The sequence below is a fragment of the Cheilinus undulatus genome, linkage group 11 (assembly GCF_018320785.1).
Source record: "Cheilinus undulatus linkage group 11, ASM1832078v1, whole genome shotgun sequence".
NCBI lineage: Eukaryota > Metazoa > Chordata > Actinopteri > Labriformes > Labridae > Cheilinus > Cheilinus undulatus.
The window spans coordinates 14,390,548-14,412,597 of NC_054875.1; the positions used below are offsets into that span (position 1 = coordinate 14,390,548).

At 37.7% G+C, this 22,050-nt stretch overlaps 2 protein-coding genes across 3 annotated transcripts; one reads left to right on the forward strand and one right to left on the reverse strand.

Moving 5' to 3' along the window:
• Positions 1 to 382: 382 nt before the first annotated feature.
• casp9 (caspase 9, apoptosis-related cysteine peptidase) lies at positions 383 to 7,775 on the reverse strand. Of its 2 annotated transcripts, none has more exons than XM_041798968.1 (11): positions 7,629 to 7,775; positions 7,371 to 7,505; positions 6,225 to 6,435; positions 6,004 to 6,099; positions 5,853 to 5,914; positions 5,215 to 5,322; positions 5,050 to 5,139; positions 4,799 to 4,946; positions 4,474 to 4,662; positions 2,440 to 2,549; positions 383 to 2,311 (listed from the first exon to the last, which is right to left on the reverse strand). In XM_041798968.1, exons 2-11 carry the CDS (start codon positions 7,500 to 7,502, stop codon positions 2,207 to 2,209), a joined length of 1,251 nt encoding a protein of 416 aa, XP_041654902.1. In that variant the 5' UTR covers positions 7,503 to 7,505; positions 7,629 to 7,775; the 3' UTR covers positions 383 to 2,206. The 2 variants fall into 2 exon arrangements, with proteins under 2 accessions (XP_041654902.1, XP_041654901.1); XM_041798967.1 differs by having other exon boundaries at positions 384 to 2,311; positions 5,215 to 5,391; positions 7,629 to 7,774.
• A 153-nt stretch (positions 7,776 to 7,928) lies between these two features.
• dnajc16 (DnaJ (Hsp40) homolog, subfamily C, member 16) lies at positions 7,929 to 21,724 on the forward strand. The gene is made up of 15 exons (XM_041798966.1): positions 7,929 to 8,106; positions 8,507 to 8,688; positions 8,767 to 8,833; positions 8,981 to 9,305; positions 9,402 to 9,586; positions 10,300 to 10,404; positions 10,514 to 10,672; positions 10,814 to 10,944; positions 11,053 to 11,236; positions 13,157 to 13,336; positions 13,435 to 13,511; positions 14,727 to 14,807; positions 15,004 to 15,093; positions 15,181 to 15,351; positions 20,245 to 21,724. The coding sequence occupies exons 2-15, from the start codon at positions 8,516 to 8,518 to the stop codon at positions 20,690 to 20,692; spliced, it is 2,376 nt and encodes a 791-aa protein (XP_041654900.1). The 5' UTR covers positions 7,929 to 8,106; positions 8,507 to 8,515; the 3' UTR covers positions 20,693 to 21,724.
• Positions 21,725 to 22,050: the final 326 nt, after the last annotated feature.

Consider the following 22,050-nt stretch of genomic DNA (forward strand, 5'->3'; position numbering starts at 1 on the left):
TGCAAAATGTATTTTAAAGGAATATCTAACATTAAAATTTACTGCATTTTCATGATAAAATCTGTATCCTGGATGTTACATGTTGCTTTTAATGCTCTTTTATTCTAATGAATGAACCTAAGAAACATACAGACAGTTTCGGCCCCTTTGAAGGAGTGAAGTAAAAGTGATTGATCTATAACATGTTGTATTGTGATTTTAGGGTGATGAAGATGCTTTAACAATAGTTACAACTATATAAAGGCTATAAAGGGTGTTTTTAAGGTGGAACTGCACCATTTTCCCCTAATGATAAATATATATTTTGGCATATTACTTCTAAATATGTCGTTCAAAATTGCTTTAAAAATGCAACAACCAGATGGGTAAATATTTCCAGGGGAACATGCTGCTGGACCATCATAAGTTTGGGGCTAAGCTCCAGATATTTAACATGTCTGGCTCTACTCCTGGTTGACACTGTCACCACTGTCAATGCATTTAAATATGACAATCTTTATGTGACAGTGTTTTAATGTTTTTTTAATTCTTTTTAGATTAGGATCAAATCAGTTTATTAGAGATAAACCAACATTTAATACAACATGTTAATTTGGAGAGAGAAAACCACACCATAGAAGCTTATCATGATACTGGAGACCCCTGGTGGCAAGAGAGGGCTCTAAAAATAAGGGTGGTATACAGTATATACAGAAAGTCCTCTGTGACTGACATCATATCATATATTGCATCACAGCAATTTAGTCATTGCTGTGGAAGAGTTCTTTCTTTTACTGCAGTTTTTCTTTACTCTCCTTCTATCCCCTTATACCCAGTTGGTGCTGTTCAACATGAATGTGGTTGAAGGAAAGTTTTCCCCTGCTAATGTAACTTTGCCCTGTGCTGCTTATTGCTGTGTTCATGAAAGATTAATGTTGGGGTATAACAGAGTACAGTAGACATGCCCTTAATTGTCTTGAGGTAACATTTGTAATGAACCATTACTAGATGGCTGACAGATTTGAGAGCATATGTAACAGTAAAAGTGGCATGCCTATAAACTGTGACAACAGATGTCAGCAGCAGCAGCACTGCCTGATTAATTTATAAAATGTTTGCTTAGTCTAAAATCTTCGGGAGGGTGTTAATGTTATCACTCTTAGAATAGACATTATGAGATGTGTGTCATCATACAGTTAAATTTTGTCAGTTCCACTTATATGTTTGCATTTCTCCTTTTATTAACAGATGTTTTAAAACTATTCCAAAAATTTTCAAGGGCTAAAAGTTTAAGCTACAATGCTATTAATTTATACAGGTCAACAATGATAAAACAGCTTTATTTTCTCTTTTTGTTTGTACAAATTAAGTTTGAAATAAAGACAAGATACTAATTCCATATTGAAAGAAGAGATCCATATCTGTATTTAGCCCTTAATACAAGTCAAGCACACAGACTGATGGGCAGCAAAAACAAAGCTCTACACCAAGAGAGAATGGATAATCTCTCTTCACTAGTGTTTTGTTCAGTTAGAGCAAAATTACATAAGCAGCCACTGAAATATTGTTTGATTGTCTGCAGAATGTTTCTGATATATAACATTAAATAACGTTAAATTCAAAAATTTTCAAATTTTTAAGAATTTTTTTTCCTGAATCATGAATCTTGGCATTTGTCGTCAGCGGTTTGAATCCTGTTGTTGTATTTCAATGCATGATTGTGCTGAAATATATTCTAATTTGAACTTTACTGTAAACTAGGGCACTTTTAACTCTCATTTGTGGCTCTTGTCAAGTCAAACATTTCCTTGACATAACCTCTACACACATAAAATAACTGTTAATCCCATTTTTGCTGAGAAATCCCAAAATTAACTGAACTTGATAAAGTCAGTAAAATAGTTCATGTGGGTTATCAATGAAAGATGAAAGATTGGAAGCTGCGGAGATGTACAGGACACAAGAATACTTAAAAAGACATCCATAACCCACATTTCAAAGCATATAAATAGCCCAAAAAGTGTATCAAACACAGTTCGTGATCAAAGTTAAACATTAAAAAATGCACAGTAAGGTATTACATCAGTATAAAACCAGAAATTAGCATATGCTAACCTCTACATCACCCCTGAGAATTATTCAAAAGAAATGCCAAGCACAATAAACAGTAAAACTGGCTGATAATTCCTTAAAGAAAAACTGGTCAGTATTTGGTTGGAACTGGATGCTATGGTCGGGGCTGAAAGTAGAGAAGTTTGCGGAGAAAGTTGAAAGAACCAGGCATTTGCTTGTAGAGGCCTTTTGCAGAGTTTTGGGAGACTTCATGGTTTACCTAAAAAAAGAGAGCAGATGTTGATTATGTGTTGTTATTAAAAAAAAAAAAACAAATTAGAAAAGATCAGCAGAGTTCAACAGAGTCAAAGTTATTTTTGTTGGCATGATATACTGTAAGAAACTCACCATCATCAACATTGTGACCAAGTCATCAGTGGCAGCATTTTCCTCAAGAATACGGTCCAGTGTCTCTACGTACCAGGAGCCTGACTGGGTGTCTCTCCATGATACATAACCTGTTTTGAAACATGGGCAAAGCAGTGATCATTTTGGCAGTTATTTCACATTTAGTCTTAGTTTTAGTCTTTAGATTAAAATTATTCTCAGTTTAACCCATTTAGACCTGATGCAACATTTGTTTGTATTTACCTGATGAGATGCTGGCGTTGTTCTACCTTTAAGACCTGATGCAGCGTCTGAGTCGCCTGTTTTCTGACACTTGATTGATGACTAATGCAACAAGATTCACTGAAATAGACTTGTCTAACGGTGCAGTTTCTAAGAAAACCCTCAGGTTTTAGAAGGTTGTTTTCAAACAGTACTTGTGTTTTAGAGGGCTTTTTCAGGGGGCTGTAGCACCGCATTATGTAATAATGTAATACATTTTCCATCCATCGTGTAATAACGCGGCATTTTCTAAACCACTAAGCGGTTAGGGTTAGGGCAAGGTAGTAGGGTAGGTGTTTAGTCTAGAGCCCTGAAGGGGGCTTAGGTTTAGGCATAACTCACTAAGTGGTTAGAGTTAGGACAAGGTAGTTGGGTAGGGCATACCTTGGAGCCCACACTAAGTCCTATGGTTAGGGTTATTACATAATGCGGCATTATTACATAATGTGGCTTTACAGGGGCCTTAGGTCAAAATGGGTTAAGTCACATTCAAGTCATTTTCAACTGTAAGATTTTTAGTGAACAAAAAATGAAAAACATATTTACTCCAGTTCTAGTCAAAAAGTCCAAACATTTTAGTATTTACTGTTAGTCAGGACATTTATTTTATATGAACAAACTTGATTGGCCATTTTGTTAGGTTATTATAAATGTACTCATAATAATGCAAAAACAATACTTTCATTCAGTGGTTCCCGAACATTTTTTGTCAGGCTCCCTTTTTCAAATGAAAATACTTTCAGTCATCCCCCACCCCTCACTGTATCGACATGTAAAAACATTTAAATGTATGGCAAGCACACTGACATTCACAACTTTTGCATACAAATTCCATTCATTTTAGAATTTATCACAACATAAAACCGAAAAATTTAGTTTAAAAATTCTGACTCTCTGCAGATGACCAGTTTGCTGAAAAAAACAATACAATACAAACATCTTTAAGACTTATAAGTCCTGCAATAATTTATCTGACTACTCTGGGCTTTTTTGGTGCTACAGATCTCTTGAGTCTTGGACACAGATGTGAGACTAACAATCTCAGGCCATTTTTGGTGTCCAGCTATGATTTGTTTTTTTTTGTCTTAATTACAGCAAACAGCAGAAAAAAAGAGAGTTGTATCATAGCAGCATAGCAGACAAAATGGTTCCTCCTGTCTGGTTGGAGCATTTCTTTTTAACTTGAGAGGATCTAATTTTTCGTAACTGGGTGTGGCTTTGGCTTATTCAACCAACACACTTACACCATTGTAGAGCAGATTTTACTGCCTGATTTTTTTATGATTTTGAAGCTTAATTCTATAAACTTAGAGATGCTTTCATGTTGGAAATTTGGCCTGGTGGTTCATAACACAGTGGCATTACAACAAACCTTACATGCAAATTTTTTAGCACTTAACAGGGACTTTAATCAGATGAAAAATCATATATGCCATCTCTATAAAATACCTTGATGAAAGTATGTCAGAAAAATACTGACATACCTTTTATGCACAGTGGACAAATTTTATGAATTTTGACCGCCCAACAGACCAGCACTAACATTTCAGTCCTGTTTTAGTCTCCTTAACAAAAACTTGACTTAGTTTTTATTAGAGTTTTCATCAACAAAGATGTTTTTTAAGCTTAGTCTTGTTGTCCTACTGGAGGAAAAGTAGTTGTAGTACTAAATTGGGGTGAAGTAGCATATTAAATATTAACCCAAGCCGTTTTAAGCTCTGGCCCTCTTACTAAGTAAATAAAATTACACTCAAATGCATGTATGTTGCTCACCAGGGAAAGTAGAGTAGGACACTAAAATGTCACTCGGAGTGGGCAGTGTAGCTCGGGCATCTATTTCATCAGACATGCTCAGAGAGTCACTGCTGGATGACATTGGTATGGCGTCAGTTTGGTCGTCTGCTCCACCGAAGGATGGTTCGACCTCATCAGGAGACACCTCAAAACCAGTGTCTCTTTCATCTCAAGGAAAACAACAAATATGTTTTTATGATACCACTTTATGAGCATCTTATCATTTTAATGTGTTTAGTAGGATTATGGATATTTTTTAATATGCTTTGGTGCTCAGGGGGACTCAGAAAACCTTGACACTCACCTCCTCCACAAGCTTGGATAAAGAAAAGTTTGGGTTTGCCCTGCAAAGAGGGGCAATGCTGGCCATTAAGGTAGTTTGTAATGTACTGGACTGGGACATGTTGCCCGTCAACACCATACACGGCACCTGGGAAACGGTTGTGACTCACCTATAAGCATAAATACGAGCGTTCATAAGGTTTTTACTAAGAGAATTATAACAAATCAATCTGGATTTTCATTAGGAAAATAAACAGATAGGACATTTCTTACCTCAGTCCCATGGGACAGCATGATAACAACACAGCAGTCATACTGCGAATGGTCCTTTTTAGATAAAGCTGACAGTTCATGTTTGATTTGCTGAAATAGATAAGAAACTGTTAACTACCAAAGCATAAATTAAGTTTCTGAAAGAGGAAATGGAATGGTTCCTACCTTTTGTTTTAGATTTGTCCTCACTTCCACAATAAAATTTAGCGCCTTGAATCTTCTCTCCAGTTTATCACAATCTATGTTGGATCCTTTTCGGTTACTCAGCTCGCTCTGAGGATCAAACTCCACATTGTTTATGATGAGGCAATGTCCACATGGGCTAGCATCCATTTTATAGCTCTGGCACACACAGAAAACAAAAATGTAATGATGAATTTGTTAACTAAATGGAGCTGAGGTTGTCAAAAATGTCGATACTTAAACTTTTTGACAGCCTATCTTTACAAATAATACAGCCTCTCTTGTTAAAAATATCAAAAATAAGTAAAACATTAAAAGACTTTGGATCATATGGTCATACTCTCAACAAGAAGCTGCCAAAAGGGAAACAGAGTTACACAAATACATTGTCATCATTTTGGGACTGAAACTTTGCCAATGCTTCTGTGCAATTTGAGTACCTTGCAGGAGTTTACTTGCAATTTGGCAATAAAAAAAATCTAAATAACCAAGATACATGTCATAGCTTTAAAAATGTTATTGTAACAAACCTAGATAGAACAGATCTCTAATAATTCTGTCTTACAGCAAGTTTTGCCTTTTCAGTGGTTAAAAGGGCATGATAATTAAACAGTGCTGACCTGTAGGCTATCCCGTCGAGTTCTGCTGGGCAGCCTCGGCCTCATGAACTCACCTTCAGCAGCTGTGATGTACATATTAGGATGTGTTAGAAATCAAGAAAATTGCGAGGTTATTATTACTGGTATCATTACTATCAGTGGCATATCTTACGTGGAGTTGGAGTTGGAGTTGGAGTTGTTTTAGGGCTCTGGGTTGGATTGGCAGGAATATCATCAATTCTAGGTTTGTTGACATCGACTGCAGGGGCTACACAGGAAACAAGGCACCCGTACAGAAAGCAAAGATAATACGAGTTTTTATGTAAGTATTTAAAAACAACCATTGTGGTGATTTCTGTCCTGAGACAAAAAAATACTGTGTCGCACACTTACTAATTGGGAGAGGCTGTAAAACAGGACGAACAGTCTGAGTTGGTGTTGCTGGCTGGAGCTTAATAGCTGGAGCCCCATTCTGCAGCAGCTCTGCCAAACTGAGCTGACCTGTCTCCCGAAGGCACTCCAGAAATAATGGAAAAGCACGGCTCCCACGGGTCTCTAAGTCTCGCACTAACTCTCTAGCCTGGTCCCGTCTGGTCCCTGAGCACTGTGAGACAGAGGCAGAGGTGTAAAAAAGTCAAAGACTATCATACTCAAGTAAAAGTATAGCCACTTTGATTGAAATTTACTTAAGTAGAAGTAAAAGTATCACTAAGTCTACTCAAAGGTAATAAGTAGATTATTTAATGTTTACTTAAAGTACTGAGGACTCAGCTGATACCAAGGGAGCTGTACAATAAAATATGAACTTTCCTTAATGTGCAAGAGAATATGAATCTCCAACAAGGTTATTTATTATAAGGTGTGCCTTAACCTAAATAAAAATGCATCAGGTGTTTTGGGATGAAATGTGGAATCATTTTCTCGCAATGTGCTTGCAACGTCTGACTATCATGTGCAGCCAAAGCCAAACTACTGGTCAGTCTCATTTTGTTAAGCTTGAGTCTTCTCTTTTTGGCTTTAGTATTTAATTTTTAACTGAGTACTTGGTGCTTTTCAAGATGTAGTTCAGTACAATTCTTTCCCCACTTAAGTAATAGTAAAATTACAAATTTTGAAAACTAGTTTTAAAAGTACAAATACACCAAAAAGCTACTCAATTACAGCAATTTGAGCGAATGAATAAGTTCCTTTCCACTCCTGTGTTAAGCGGTGTAACGGTGTAAAAAGTTACCCTGTTAACTGGTGACTCTCAGGTGAACATGTCATTACTTGTCGTAATTCCAAGAGATGATGAAATTTTAGGAGTTATGGAGAATACCGCCTTGCTTATTATTTTCATTATAATATCTAAGTTAATACTAAATTAATGAAGAAAACATACGACATACACGAGGATTCCAATGTTTAACATCTGGCGTTACGTCGACAAACGCAGACGCTTTCGGTGTGAGTCACTAGTAAGCATGGTCCCACGTTACACCTAACACCGGATTATGCATTCATCATCAATTTAATAAACAAGAAGGTTTATAAACTTACTTTTATTTCATCGATCATGTCGAGGGTGAAAATTCCTTTCTCATAAAGGCAGTCGTAAAGGCTTGAAGGGTCCAGATCTCTCACCAGATTGATCCTTAGGCGTTGAAGAATTTTCTTGTGTCTTTCATCCATTTTCTATTACGAATAAAGAGAAGCAGATGGAGAATTAACAAAATGTTTAACTGGCACATTTCTGGTTACAAATTCAGTCTCCAGTCTTCAAAATGCTACAATTTTTCGTTAAATGTAAAATTGTACCTTATTCGAGTACAGGGTGTTCTGTATTTTGTTTTAATCGTGCTCAGTTTCGTTTGCTACTTCCTTGTTTACATCACCGCTCTCTGTGATTGGTTCACCGAGAAGGAAAACACGGGTGCGTTCGATTCTGTACATGAACGTCGCTGCAACTCGGTTATCATGCCACTGTACATTCACGAGAAAAATGACGACGCCAAGTGAAATAAACCGAACATACTCAGACGAAGCCATAGGTTCCACTAGTACTCAATTTCCCAAAAGCACCTTCGGCAGTGGTCACCTCCCCCTCTACTCCATGGATGTTCTCCTGACTCGCAGCAGCAGGTTCTCTGCCTGCCTTGTTGGGACTGTGGGATGTTGCTGAACACACCCTCTGCATCTCGCTGTCTTTTTATATCAGCGTTAACCAACAGACTGGAGAGCGTCTCAACCTCCTTCAAAGATGTGGCGCAGTGCTGGTTGACTGCATCTGCTTGAGGTACCTGCAGAGATGTTACGTTTAGACTGCTAGCTGCCGTATAAACGCAACTCACCCTTTAGAAAATGCGTTCATAACGTTCTCATGTCGATACGTTAATATCACAGCCATGTCCTGTCAGATGAACTACGATATTGTGCTGTCAGTGGCTGAATTAAACAGCTGACACATTACGGCGCTTGTCTTGCCTCTCTCGTTAGCATGCAATTTTCTACATGCAGCTACTCGACTGTTGTCATCATTTTGCATGGTGATAATACACCTGACGTTTGTCAGCTGGAAGAGAGAGCTGTGTAACATTTGCGTGCCAGGTAGAGGCAGTGTCATGATTGATAAAAAAAAAAACCCGCAGAATTTGCATATTGTGAGTTGACGTTCGTGGTTCTTTAATATGCCACAGGGAGCTGTGATGGCGGGGTCAAAGATGTGCTTGCCTTTGGCCCTGGTGGTGTTCCTCTCAGTGCTGCTGTCTGGAGCATCCCAGGCTGGACCAGAGATGGACCCTTACAAAATCTTAGGGGTCACTAGGAGCGCAAGCCAGGCGGAGATTAAGAAGGTCTATAAGCGTCTTGCAAAAGAATGGTAAACATTTTTACACAAAAATGACTTGTTTCTGTATGCCTCACACATTGCAAAACTAATAGACATTTCTGTTCAAAGGCACCCTGACAAAAACAAAAATCCAGGGGCAGAGGACATGTTTATCAGGATTACCAAATCGTATGAGGTCAGTCAAAGTTAAAAACTGAAGTACTCAATGCAGTTTGCTTTTTTCTTTAACATTTACTCACATGTGGGATATGCATGGAAGCTATGGTTACAGCTACATGAATAAGAATTTTACCATACTGATATTTGTTTTATCCAAATCTAGATCCTGTCCAATGAAGAAAAACGTCTCAATTATGACCGTTATGGACAGACTGATGACACACAGCCATACGGCAGCAGTCACTACGGTCATCGTCATGACGGTTTTTACTTTGACGAGTCCTTCTTCAATTTTCCCTTCAACAGCAAGAATCACAGAGACTTTGCTGACAGCAGGTACATTTTGAACTTCAATCAGTACGTCAGCGACGTGGTGCCTGACAGCTACAAGAGGCCGTATTTGATAAAGATCACCTCTGACTGGTGCTTCAGCTGCATCCACATTGAGCCTGTTTGGAAAGAAGTGGTGCAGGAGATGGAGACTCTAGGTTTGGAAGAAACATCATTTATTGAATGTATTAAATTGCACATGGCAAGTTGAAAAAGCTGATGTGAGCATGTTTGTCAATATCCTGTCTTTGTAGGTGTTGGAATAGGTGTGGTGGATGTTGGCTATGAAAGAAGACTGGCAAATCACCTTGGTGCTCATCGCACCCCTTCCATTCTTGGAGTCATTAATGGCAAAGTGACGTTTTTCCATTATGCCGTAGCCAAGGAACATCTCAGGCAGTTTGTAGAAGACCTTCTCCCTCAAAGATTAGTGGACCGGGTAAAATGCCCTCGTTTCCTCTGCTGACATAATATTGATAGGATGATGTTTTAAACATCAAAACTAAACAGTTTATCTTTTTTTTTTTTTTTTTTTGGTCATGCACTTATCAGTTTAGTATTGGGAGGGGGATCTTGTATTTTACTTTTTTTTTAATGTTTTATATATCCTCATTAAGTACTTGCAGCATAGTCACAGTGACCAAAAAGTCCAAATTGCTAAGTTGTCTATCATATCTCAAGGTGCATACTAACTAGGTATACTGGGATAGAAAATAACTGATTTACAAAAAACTGAAAAAATAGTAAAGCACATTTTTATTTCTTGATTAATATGTCAAACTGTAGTTATTTACTTGCATTCCTGAACAGAATAATTAGTTTTAGTGGTTGAATGTTATGCTTGATTAATTTCTGGCTTCTCGGGGAAGCCCAGTGAGCTGGCTCAAATTTGGGTATGAAAAGGTGAATTCAGTTTGAAATTCCTCATTCCTGTTCAAAATGGTAAAATGTGGAGAGCTCACTGAAAATGAAAGAGTCCGCATTAAAGCACTTCATGATGCTGGATGGTCTCTGAGACAAATATGACAGGTGGTCTAATAAATTTGTTAAGCACTGTATAAATGAAATAAAAGATGGAGTGAATAATGTGCAGATATATAATGGTACAAACAAGATATCTGGGTGGCATAAATTCGTTGTTTTTCTTTTCAGGTCACTGACAAGAATGACCTTCAGTTTTTGAACAGCTGGCATGAGCTCAACAAGCCACACGTGCTTTTGTTTGACCAAGTTCCCGTAGTTCCTCTGCTCTACAAAGTAAGCATGTGGTTCTTTTTTTTTTCTGTAAAATATATCTCATGATGCAATGATTGATTTTTCATCCCCAAAACAAATGTGTCAGTAATTTGCCTCTCCTTCTCCATAGCTCACAGCCTTTGCCTATAAGGACTACTTGCAGTTTGGCTATGTGGATCAGGGCCTTTCAGAAACAGCCAATCTGCAGAAACAGTTTAATATTAACACTTATGCCCCAACAATGTTGGTTTTCAAGGAGAATATTGACAAGCCAGCGGACATTATCCAGGTAACTCATAGAAACAGGAGAAGAAAATGGCACTATAATATAATCTTTAAATTCACTGCTCTCTGTCCAGTGCACCAGTTTCACTTGATGTCACTGTGTCACCTCCTTTTTTTCTTTCATGGTTTTGCTTTACTTTTACAGGCCAAGGGAATGAAAAAGCAAATTATTGACGAGTTCATGTCAAACAACAAATTCCTCTTAGCACCACGGCTGGTCAATCAGAAACTCTTTGATGAGCTTTGTCCTGTCAAACAGTTCCACAGACGCAGGAAGTAAGACATCCTAAATTCCAGTTTTTATTTTAGGTATAGTGAGGTAAATGATTAGCTCTTACTTTTTGCTAACAGAGTGCTAACTATAATTTTCTTCTGTTCCCCCAGATATTGTGTTCTGCTGATCACAGGTGATGAAGAGACCTTCTCTTTTGGAAACCAGGCATTTCTCTCATTTGCTTCAACAAATACCAGAGAAGTTGTAAGATTTGCCTACGTGTACCAGCGACTACAACAACCCTTGTGTGATATTCTTGTGAAGAACAAGGACAGTGCACAGTCACATCCTCAGGTAAAGTTATCCATGTGCAACACTTGAACAAGTATACTAAATATATTCAGATTAAGAATAGGTTCTGTTCACAGCATGAGATGTGTAAAAAAATGCATTGTACAGATGGACAAATACAATGCTGTGAAAAAGTATTCCCCCCCTTTCTGATTTCTGATTTTTTTTGCATATTTATCACACTTAAATGTTTTGAATCATCCTACAAATTTTAATATCTCACAAAGACAACTCAAATAAATAGAAAATGCAGTTTCTAAATTATGCTTTTGTTTATTATGGAAAAAAATCCAAACCTATCTGGCCCTATGTGAAAAAGTAATTGCCCTCCCTGTTAAATCATGAGTTAACTGTGATTAACCACAGTTCTTGGAAAGTTTAGTTCAATATCACTGGCCACACCCAGGCCTGATTACCGCCAGATTTGTTGAATCAAGAAATACCTTAAGTAGAAGCTGTCACACAAGGTGAAGTAGGCTACAAGATCTCTAAAAGAAACGCATCATGCCACGATCCAAAGAACAAATGAGAAACAAAGTGATTGAAATCTTATTAGTCTGGAAAATGTTCTAAACCACTTCCAAGGCTTTGGGACTTAAGTGAACCATGGTCAGAGCCATTATCCACAAATGGAGAAAACTCGGAACAGTGGTAAACCTTCCCAGGAGTGGTTGGCCAACCAAAATTACTCCAAGAGTGCAATGACAACTCATCCAGGAGGTCACAAAGAACCCAGAATGACATCCGAAGAACTGCAGGCCTCAATGGTCTCAGTTAAGGTCAGAGTTCATGACTCAACCATAAGAAAGACACTGGGCAAAAATGTCGATCATGGGAGAGTTCCAAGGCTAAAACCACTGCTGACAGAAAAGAACACAAAGGCTCGTCTCACATTTATTAAGAAAAATCTTGATGATCCCAAGACTTTTGAGGAAATATTCTGTGGACTGACGAGACAAAAGTTGAAACTTTAGGAAGGATGCGGTCCGTTACATCTGGCGTAAAAATATCGCGACATTTTATAAAAAGAACATCATGACAGGAGTCAAACATGGTAGTGCAGTGTGATGGTCTGGGGCTGCTTTGCTGCTTCAGGACCTGGACCACTTGCTGTGATTGATGGAACAATGAATTCTGCTGTCTACCAGAAAATCCTGAAGACAAACATCCAGCCATCAGTTCGTGCCCTCAAGCTCAAGCACTTAGGGTTATGCAGCAGGACAACACCACAAAATGTACCAGCAAGTCCACCTCTGAATGGCTAATAAATTAAAAATTAATACGTTTTTGCAGTGGCCAAGTCAAAGTCCAGACTTTAATCTAATTGAGATGCTGTGGTGTGACCTTAAATGCACAGTTCATGCTCAAAAACCCAAGTTTGTTTGCATTTTTAAAAACCATCAAGAAGTCAAGTCAAAATTATTAACTCCACTTTCTCTTTCAACATGTCCTTTATGCTCTGAGCCTTGGCCGGTGGAATTGCAGTCACATCATAATCTGGATTGTCATGAAAATTCATTGTTGTCCTTGATGCCTAAAATACTGCTGATTTCTGCCTCCGCGTATTTCCCCTCAGTCGATTGTCATCCGTTGTCTGTGTCACTGCTCAGCTTTAAAACCTCCATCAACTTTTCTGTGCGAAGGCTGCAGAGGCTAAAATTAACACATTTTTATTCATTCTACCTTTCACATGTGTTTCTGCAAATCGTATTGCAGTTCATCAGTCACGTCTTACAACAATGATATTATCCAAAACATATCAGGTCTTAAAGGTAGAAGCATACAAGTGTCTCACCTGATCTGAAGGTTTATCCAAATGTTGTATTCTTTATAACTCAAGATCGTTACCCAAAAGACAACCAACTTATAAAAAGTAAAATATTCAACATTTATACTACTGGTCTATTTGCTATCCTTACTCAGGTTGTGATCTTGGAGAGGCGTAATGCTGCAGGCAAGGCTTTGTTCAAGCCAGTTACTGTCTGGAATGGCAGTGAGGAAGACAAGCAGTGTCTTCTGGAGGAGCTGGACAGACTTCAGAAGGACCCCTCCATCCTCATTCATGATGCCATGCTGCCTGAGCTCAACAATGAGTTTGCCTCTGTATGGTCACTCATCAGAAAAAAATATTCTATTGATTATGAAATGTAATTGTGTCCTACCAGTGCTACAAGTACTAATATTAACAATCTTTTTCATAGATGTTTGTAATCAGATGGATCTATGCATCTTATGATTATCTCTCTGAGGTCATTGATGATATTCTGCACAACAATTGGTAGGTTCAATTCTTTAAATCTTTGATGTTTTATTTTCGATTGTTTAGGCCATGAAATACATCTAAGAATTAAAGTTCAAATTTGTCCTGGAGCAATTAGAGTTGTACAGTATTATCAGCATAATATTTATTGGCTTATTGTACCAGCAGATGTGACAGTTTCTGCTGATATGTACCGCAGATATTTCTGCAGTGCATATATCTGCAGAATGTTTAAATGCACCCTAATGCTTCACCCTAGATGGTAAAGTGTTGAGTATGTTATTCATTAGCTATATTCATTCATTAGCTAAAGAGTTCTGAACTTTCACTGGAATTAATGTAAGCACAAAAATGTGCAGAGGGAGCTTCACTGAATGGGTTTCTATGGCTTAGCAGCTGCATGCAAGCTTTACATTAAAAAGTCCTATGGCAATCGTTGGATGGAGTGATGTACAGCATACTGACGCTGGACTGTGGAGCACTGGAAACATTTTCTGTGGAGTGATAAACCACTGTTTAGCAGTCTGATAGACGAGTCCGGGCTTGACTGATGCCAGGAGAACATTACCTACCTGACCTCATTTTGCCAGCTGTGAAGTTTGGTGGAGGAGGAATTATGGTATGGGGCTGTTTTTCAGGGTTTGGGCTAGACCCCTTATCTCCAGTGAAGGCAATCTTAAAGCATATCAAAATGTTTTGGACAATGCAATGCTTTCATTTTTGTGGCAACAGTTTGTGGAAGGCCCTTTTCAATTCCAACATGACTGTGCCCCGGTGAACAAAGCAAGGACTATAAAGACATAGTCTGACGAGTTCAGTGTGTAAGAACTTGACCGGCCTGTACGGAGCCCTGACCTCAACCTCGTCAAGCAGAGATGGAACAGAGATTGCGAGCCAGGCCTTCATGTCCAACATCAGTGCCTGACCTCATAAAGACTCGACAGACTGAATGGGCACAGATTCCCACAGAAACACTCCAAAATAATGACCAGTACTGGTGTACTGGTCAGGTGGCCAAATACTTTTGTCCATATAGTGTATAGAGTGTATAGTGCATACAGAGGTTGGAAATATCTGCTTATCAGGTATGGGCAAAAATCTGATATCATTTATATTCCCAAAGGAATTTTGATTTGCAAGCATGAGTTTTTTCCCATCAGATACATAAAATCCCTTTCTTACATTGTAAATAAACTGCCTTGTTATACTTTTAATATCTTTGACTGTTTGCAGGCGTGAGATGATGCCTCTTTTGTCCCTTATCTTCTCTGCCTTGTTCATCTTGTTTGGAACTGTGGTCATCCAGGCTTTCAGGTTGGTAGTTTTTACAACACACATTTCACACAGCCTCAAAAATAATCAGACGTTATTTGAAAACTGACGCTTTTCTGTGAGATAAACGTAGGACATTTAAAAAAAAATGCCATTGAAGTAGGAATAAATAAATAAATATAATGCCATGAAATTTACTCTTGTCCCTCTGATTATGCTTCGGGAAAAATGTTTTCAGTGATTCAAGTGATGATAAGCAGACTAAACCAAAGGCAAAAGATGGAACAAAGGCAGAAAATGGGTCCCCAGGAGCTGGTGGACCTTCAAGGCAAGTATCGATTACAGTTGACATATTTTATCAAGTGAAGGCATTACCTTTCTGTTTCAACGTCTTTTATTTGTACTCCTGTTTTAGTCGGCCTCCTAAGAAGAACTTTGTAGAAGTGACGGAGCTGACCGATATCACCTACATGAGCAACCTGGTGAAGCTGAGGCCGGGACACATGAACATAGTGCTTGTGCTCAGTGACGCTTCCAAGAACATCCTACTAAGCAAGTTTGCCAAAGAGGTCTACTCTTTCACAGGGTAAGCAGCTCAGTATGAACTTGTCTTCATGTGGAATGAGTCATGTCGAGTACAAGAAGAAGAGACACGTGTTATTCAAAGTTAAATAACTTTTGAACCATAAATCATAGCCACTTGTTTTTTTCCTCTGAAAGCCCCCTGCTGTGCTGTTCTTATGTCACTAACAACGCCTTCATAGCTCTTACAGAACATTTTCTCGCTTGCCTAGAACTTGGTAGACTTTCCGGGGTGTTTAAAGATTAAATCCACACCAGTACCTCTTGCATTGAATGTTTTCAAAAATCAATTTTACAGTCCATTTTTCAGTTGTCCCTGCCGTTAGCAGCTAATACTGTGTCTGTTTATATCCCACAATGCATTGTGACTGGGCTGTGACAACCAATTGCAGACTGTTCCGTCGTCACGTCATGCCCTGCCAAACAGCGCCTGTGCAAACACTTAAAAACTGGAGGAGAGCATAAAAAGCTCATAATGGATAGAAAGAGACACAGAGAGGCTGTGTTGTGTCCCTCTTTGTCAGCAGACAGGAACTGCTTTAAATAATGTGTCATATTCCCAAAAGAGCTAGGACTTTTTTGTAAGATGTTGATATTTTGAAGACTTTATGTAACGGAAGGGTTATTTTTTCACTTTTTGGTCCCCAAGAGATGGGAGAACAAGTCTGTATAAAAAAAAAACCCTTAATCATTATTGTTTTATGTGTTTAATACATGCAAATCTTTGAGTTTTAATTTCTATTTATGAGGGCTGCAACAACAAAATGATACAATCAATAAAAAAGCGATAATTAAAAGTGTGGGTAAGTTTTGAGCTGTCAGCGCATTTCTCGCTAGAGTTTCGCTTCTCCCAGCACAGATAATGGACTAATATAACCACAGCTGTGAGCCTGAATGGAGGACTAGACTGCAGGATTTTGGCCTTTGGCTGCATGCAGGATTGGTGAGTTTTGTGTAGGTTTGCTTCACCCTTAATGAGGAAAATAATCATTTTATAATCAGCAATAGTAAACATAACATAGAAAACATTTCAGGACTTTCCATACATCATAAAAGACTGAGTATTTCATGATTTATGTATTCCTGATTTATTAGTGAAAGATTGAATGAAGTCCTTTTCAAAATAAAACTGCTAAATTTGACTTTATATTGATTTTTACTTTCTGCAAACAATTTTATTAAAACTCCAATAGAAAGGTCTATTTTTTATCACCAAACTAGTGTCATTTGGGGCCAAATTAATACAGCTGCTGAGAGGCCATTTTAAAATATTGCAATATGTATCGTGTATCGGGATATATTAAAAATATATCGGGATATCAATTTTAGGCCATGCTGCACAGCCCTAGAGGGAGGCAAGGTAAAAACATAAAAAAATATCATTTTCATTTTTTTAAATCATTTATTTAATGGCATGTTTCAGTTATTTATTTTAACAGAACTAAAAAAATGTAGTTTTCTTTTAGTTTTAAGAATATAGACATCTAGACAATTTTTAATAAAAGGATTTAAAAAGACATCCAATTCATCGATGAATCGAGAAAAGGGAGTGTTAACCCTCATACGCTGTAAAAACAATAGTTACACTGAGGGTGTACACATAAATTACAATAAAATTACCATACATTCACATTTTTTTCCTTTTTTTTTGTATTATTTTTTTAAATTAAAGCTCAGAAATTATTTTAAATTTCAAATATTAATTAATTTTTGGGAATTTAACCATTTAAAACCAATTGTATCATATTTGATACACATTTTTGTGAGACCTCTGTCCAATAAACATAATCAATTATTTCCTTCAAAACCTTTTTAATATAATGTTGTAAATGATAGGAAAAAAATGTCCTCCAGTGGATTATCCATTGCCAGAAATGCCTAATGCATCAAATTTGATCCAAAAAAATAAACATTAAATAATAAACATCTCAGTTTCAAAAAATGAGCATTTTCTGGCTATTATTTAAGGTATCGGCGTTTAAAGGGTCAAGTGTAAAAATATTGATCTTTCTATGTTTAAAACAAAAAACAAAAAATAAGATATTTGTCTTAAACTACATGCAAATTGGATTTCCTTGAAGGGGATTATCACAGCCTTGGATACGTCTATAATCAGCAACAACCATCTTTTGGTCAAACACCCAGAAGTTAACAATTGTTTATGAATGGAATGAATGGATGCCAGACATAACTAGCAATAAAATACTATACATGAGATTTTTTTTTCACTTTATTATCCTTTCAAGTTTCAGTTTAAGTGCAAAAACCCTGACATTTTTAATGTAAGAAAACACATAAAATGAAATATTTTTCATATACTGCATACAAATTTGTTTTCATTGAAGGGGATTATCACTTACATTGCAAAGCAGATGGATATTCCCATTCCTTGTTTCTCACTGGCAAATCTATTTTGCACAGCTCCTGTCTGAACCGTTTGGGCCCAGTTAGAAAGTGACAGGACCAATCAGCATCGAGGGGCAATACTTTTGGGTGCCCCGGAGTCGTTATGTAAGCAAACAGCAGCAAGAAGCCCATGCAATTATGGCGGAAGAGCTTAGTGTGAATACTGCTAAAGCACCAATTTCATCAGAACTTGATGACATTTCTTCGTTATAAGAAGATCAAAGAACAGCATTGAGTTGTTTTCTTTTCAAAAACTACAAAAGTCGTGTACTGACATGTCTGTAGTCGCCATGGTTCGCATTATTCCTCAGTAGCAGCACATGCGCACCTCGGTCGCAGCTACGTCACCTGTTTTGTTGCTCTGATTGGCCCGTAAAAATGTGACTGAACTTTCATTCAGTCATATTCTGAGTTTTTTTCAAATCCTCTGCCCTTGCCTTAATGCTAAGTATTGAAGGTTTTCTAGATCCATCTGGCATGTCAGGTTAGATTATCACGGCCTTGAATATGTAAGTAATGAACAACATTGATTTCTATGTATTATTATTATTGTTTTAATAAACAAATAGTTTCACTGCAGGAAACAGGGAATAAAAGCTTCAATTTCCCCTGATGCCAAATGTATTTGATGACAAACAGGAAAAATGGACTGAACGAAAGCCTAATAATATACATTTTTTTTGTACTGTGATGGCTAGAAGATCAAAAATGGTGGTTTTAATGGGCTTCAGTAGGGCATTTTTAGTCACAAACACTCTGAAAGTATGCAAAAAGTGTACAGCTTAAGCTTAAGATTTCAAAATTCTATTAAAAATAAGCATCCAAAATGTATGTTGTTAACAATTAACACAGTCAAAATGAACAAAAAAGGGGAAACAAAAAATTCCCCCAAAAGCCATGAAATGACCCAAACACCTCCCAAGGCAGTGGTTCTAAAACAGGGGTGCTTGAAGGCACTCCTGGGGCTACGTGAGATTTTAGAATATACGTATGAAGGCTACTCTGATAAACAGTGAGATATACTGGAGTGTAAGATAAAAGGAGGTTTCTCCCTCTCTCTCCTCTGGTCTGTGCATAACGGTACTTTTACACACAGCCAGTAGGTCAGCACCAATTTGTTTCACTGTTCATTCTCTGTGCCAGCCAAGTCCACAAAGAGGATGGACTGACTTTTCATTCATGTTTTTAAGGATGTATTTTTGGGCTTTTGGGGCCTTTATTGATAGCAGAGGGAAGTGGAGAGAATTGAAAACAGGGATGAGAGAGCTGGGGAGAGACATGCGGGAAAGTGCCACAGGTAACTAAGGTTCACTGTGAGAGGAGTTAACACCCCACAGTACACCAATTGGCTCACGTGTTTGTTTTCCAGACTGGTCAGAGGAGTAATTTTAGTGAGCTGATTGATCTGGAGCATTTATAAGTTGTGTGTCTGAGGTAAGGAGACTGTGTTGTTAAATATTTCATTAGACTAAAGTCCCGTTATTTTAGTAACAGCTCCAGCTGTGTGAGTAGTGCTATTACGTTCAAATAAACATGTCAGGCTGCCTGCTGCCTGTTTCCCTCTCTTACCTGGCTACATAAGGCAAAGCCACTGGCTACAGATAGATATGAAGGGAGGACAAACGTGGTGTTGGAGACAAGGACTTTTTGCTCCTCTGTCTGCCTTAAAACTCAGCACCAGCAAGTGTGTTGATGTGTGCTTGTTGAAGCGAAACTTGGAAAAAAATGACCACGATTTGAAAAAATGTCCACTGCAGTTTCTCAGAAATTATGTTGCTGGTGTGGAAGCTTGCATTGGCTTGCTACAGGATCAAAAGATAAATATTTTGTGTAAGTTATTCGCATGGAGAAATTGCGTCTGGTGTGCAAGGAGCTTCAGTTTATAAACTGAATATTATGTTTTGGAGGCTTTTAAATTTAAGATATGTTGATCTATAACTTCATGATTTCAGTTTTCAGAAGAGATCTTTATTATAATCCCAAAAAGGGGCACTAAGCTGTATTTTTACAATTAAGTTATTCCTCTTACAGGTTTTTAGTTCTTTCTAGTTCAATGTTTTTATTTTCAAATAGTTCAAGAGAGACCACTGCAGCTGAGCAATGCTTTGCACACTAATGTTTTTTAATGGTTTAATGCCTGTCCAGTCAATGTTTTCACTACACTAGTATGAATATCCACATTTAGTGATGAGAAAATTTGTCATGAATTTCATTTCATTTTAACCATTTAAAATGTTTGCAAAAAAAAAAAATGTTTGAAATTTCAAAGTGTTTATCGGTTACAACGTTTTATAAATCAGTACTATTTTATGTCTTTACTCTCGGCCAAAGAAGCTTTGCGCTGTTTAGGTGGTACTTGGCTGAAAAATATTTCTCAGGAGGTACATCACTGGAAAAACGTTGAAAATCACTGCTTTAAGGTGTGCTGTGTATTAACCTTTCCTGTTTGTAAATCTCCCTTTTTACATTAATTTTCTCAACTCTCTCCTAGGAGCCTGACGCTGCATTTCTCTTTCCTGAATGTTGACAAGCATAGTGAGTGGATGAACACACTCCTGGAGTACGCACAGGATGCTACACAGATTGATGCAGATGAGGATGACGGTGGCAACCGCAAGATAGACTACACCGGCTTCGTACTGGCACTTAACGGCCACAAAAAGTACCTTTGTCTGTTTAAGCCGGTCTATACTGGGGAAGACCTTGACAATAAGTCATCAGAGGACGAAGCGGTCACTTCAGGCGGAAGGTCGAGGTCAAGTTCCAGGGATGACCACCCACCACGTAAATCAAACAAATCCCGCAGCATATCCACCCTACAGATCCACCACAAACTGGACCGTCTGGGACTCTGGATGGAGAGGCTAATGGAGGGCACTTTGCCACGCTATTACATTCCTGCCTGGCCTGGACTAGACAAGATAACCCCCAATAAATAAAATGGACTTGTGTTTTCTCAAAATAGTGTGGCTCCCCTTATGTGGCTCCCTAACAAGCTAGATTATAGCTGTCTGTTTTGCACTTCAGATATTTAATAGTTACAAATGTCTTTTTAAATTGAGTCACAGTTGATTTTGAGCAACTGCTGTAGGACAGATCCTTTAGCATACAGTATCTTCATTACTTGCATGCTGTTTTCAACAGTCGGTGGTCGTATTTATTCAGGCAAATGCTGCTAAAGCCTTGTAAAGAGAAAACAAAAGCACTGTGGCTACCTGTGTCTCCTGCCATCATGACTATAAATCATCTTGATGCTAAAGGAGGCAGAATTACTACCTTTATATTCATAGATGATACTGTGAATAGAGATGCATGTCTCTAAACTTCAATATCTTTGCCTTTTTAATGTTTCTCAGCCCATTTGTCTTTGGTGTCATAAATTATCTTCTGAACGATACCATGTTTGTTCAATATAAAATACTGCTGTAATTACAATGCCTTTTACCCTAAACTCAGAGTGTTTTTCCATGTTAGATGGCGTGCTTGCACAGAAAGAAAGATTGTTTAGTTGTATGCTTGTTTGATGGAAACCATTCTGGTTGGGGTTAAAAATGTACTTCACTACAAGCAAGACTTTTTTAGCAGCCTTAGTTAAACAACCTCAGTTTGCCAGTAGCTTTATGTAGCATATAAAATAATGTGCTGTCTATTTAATTTTCTGAATGTTAAAAAAGGCCATAATTTACTGCTACTTTATCATTATGCGATGTTTGAGTAGTGCATTAATCTTTTTGTCAGCATTAAGTGGGAGATTGTCATTTTTTAGCAGCCCATAGTGTAAAAATGTACATAATGGATTATAAAGGTGAACGTTTTACATGACTTTGAGGAAAAAAGCTGAAGGTCTGTTTCATTTAGAGTTTATTTTATAAGTATATATAAAAAAACAGAGTCTGCTGCTGTCAGACGTTTGGCGTTTGTCTTGTGTTTATCCTTCTGTTGGTTGTAATTAAAGGCTTTGTTTTTGTTTATTCAGACACTGGTTATTTTTTTTATTTTAAAGAGAGCTGCTTCAAATTTAGATATGTTTCAGACAGAACTGGACTTAGACCAAAAACTTCAGACATTTAAGTCCAGTACTCTCCATTACCAGCCAACATTAGAACTGTTCGTTGTCAGATACCAAAGAATTATGTCATTAGCTAGGGATGTACAATGATTATAACAATCATAAATATTCAAACAAGCTTTACTTTATGCACCTTTTGTCAATCTATTTGTTTATTTATTACTTTTATTATTACCACACCATCTTGCCCAGCAAACCTATCGCCCCATGTGAGAGGCCCGGACTAGA

Bases quoted from the DNA above. Each gene is read 5' to 3' on its own strand.
- casp9 (XM_041798967.1), bottom strand. From the start codon at position 7,502: ATGGATGAAAGACACAAGAAAATTCTTCAACGCCTAAGGATCAATCTG. The intron at 6,100-6,224 runs GTAAGTGTGCGA...TTTCCTGTGTAG, and splicing joins TTTACAGCCTCTCCCAATTA to CCCCTGCAGTCGATGTCAAC. The intron at 2,550-4,473 runs GTGAGCAACATA...GTTTCAAAACAG, and splicing joins GTCCTACTCTACTTTCCCTG to GTTATGTATCATGGAGAGAC.
- dnajc16 (XM_041798966.1), top strand. From the start codon at position 8,516: ATGGCGGGGTCAAAGATGTGCTTGCCTTTGGCCCTGGTGGTGTTCCTC. The intron at 9,306-9,401 runs GTTTGGAAGAAA...CTGTCTTTGTAG, and splicing joins GCAGGAGATGGAGACTCTAG to GTGTTGGAATAGGTGTGGTG. The intron at 15,094-15,180 runs GCAAGTATCGAT...CTCCTGTTTTAG, and splicing joins GGAGCTGGTGGACCTTCAAG to TCGGCCTCCTAAGAAGAACT.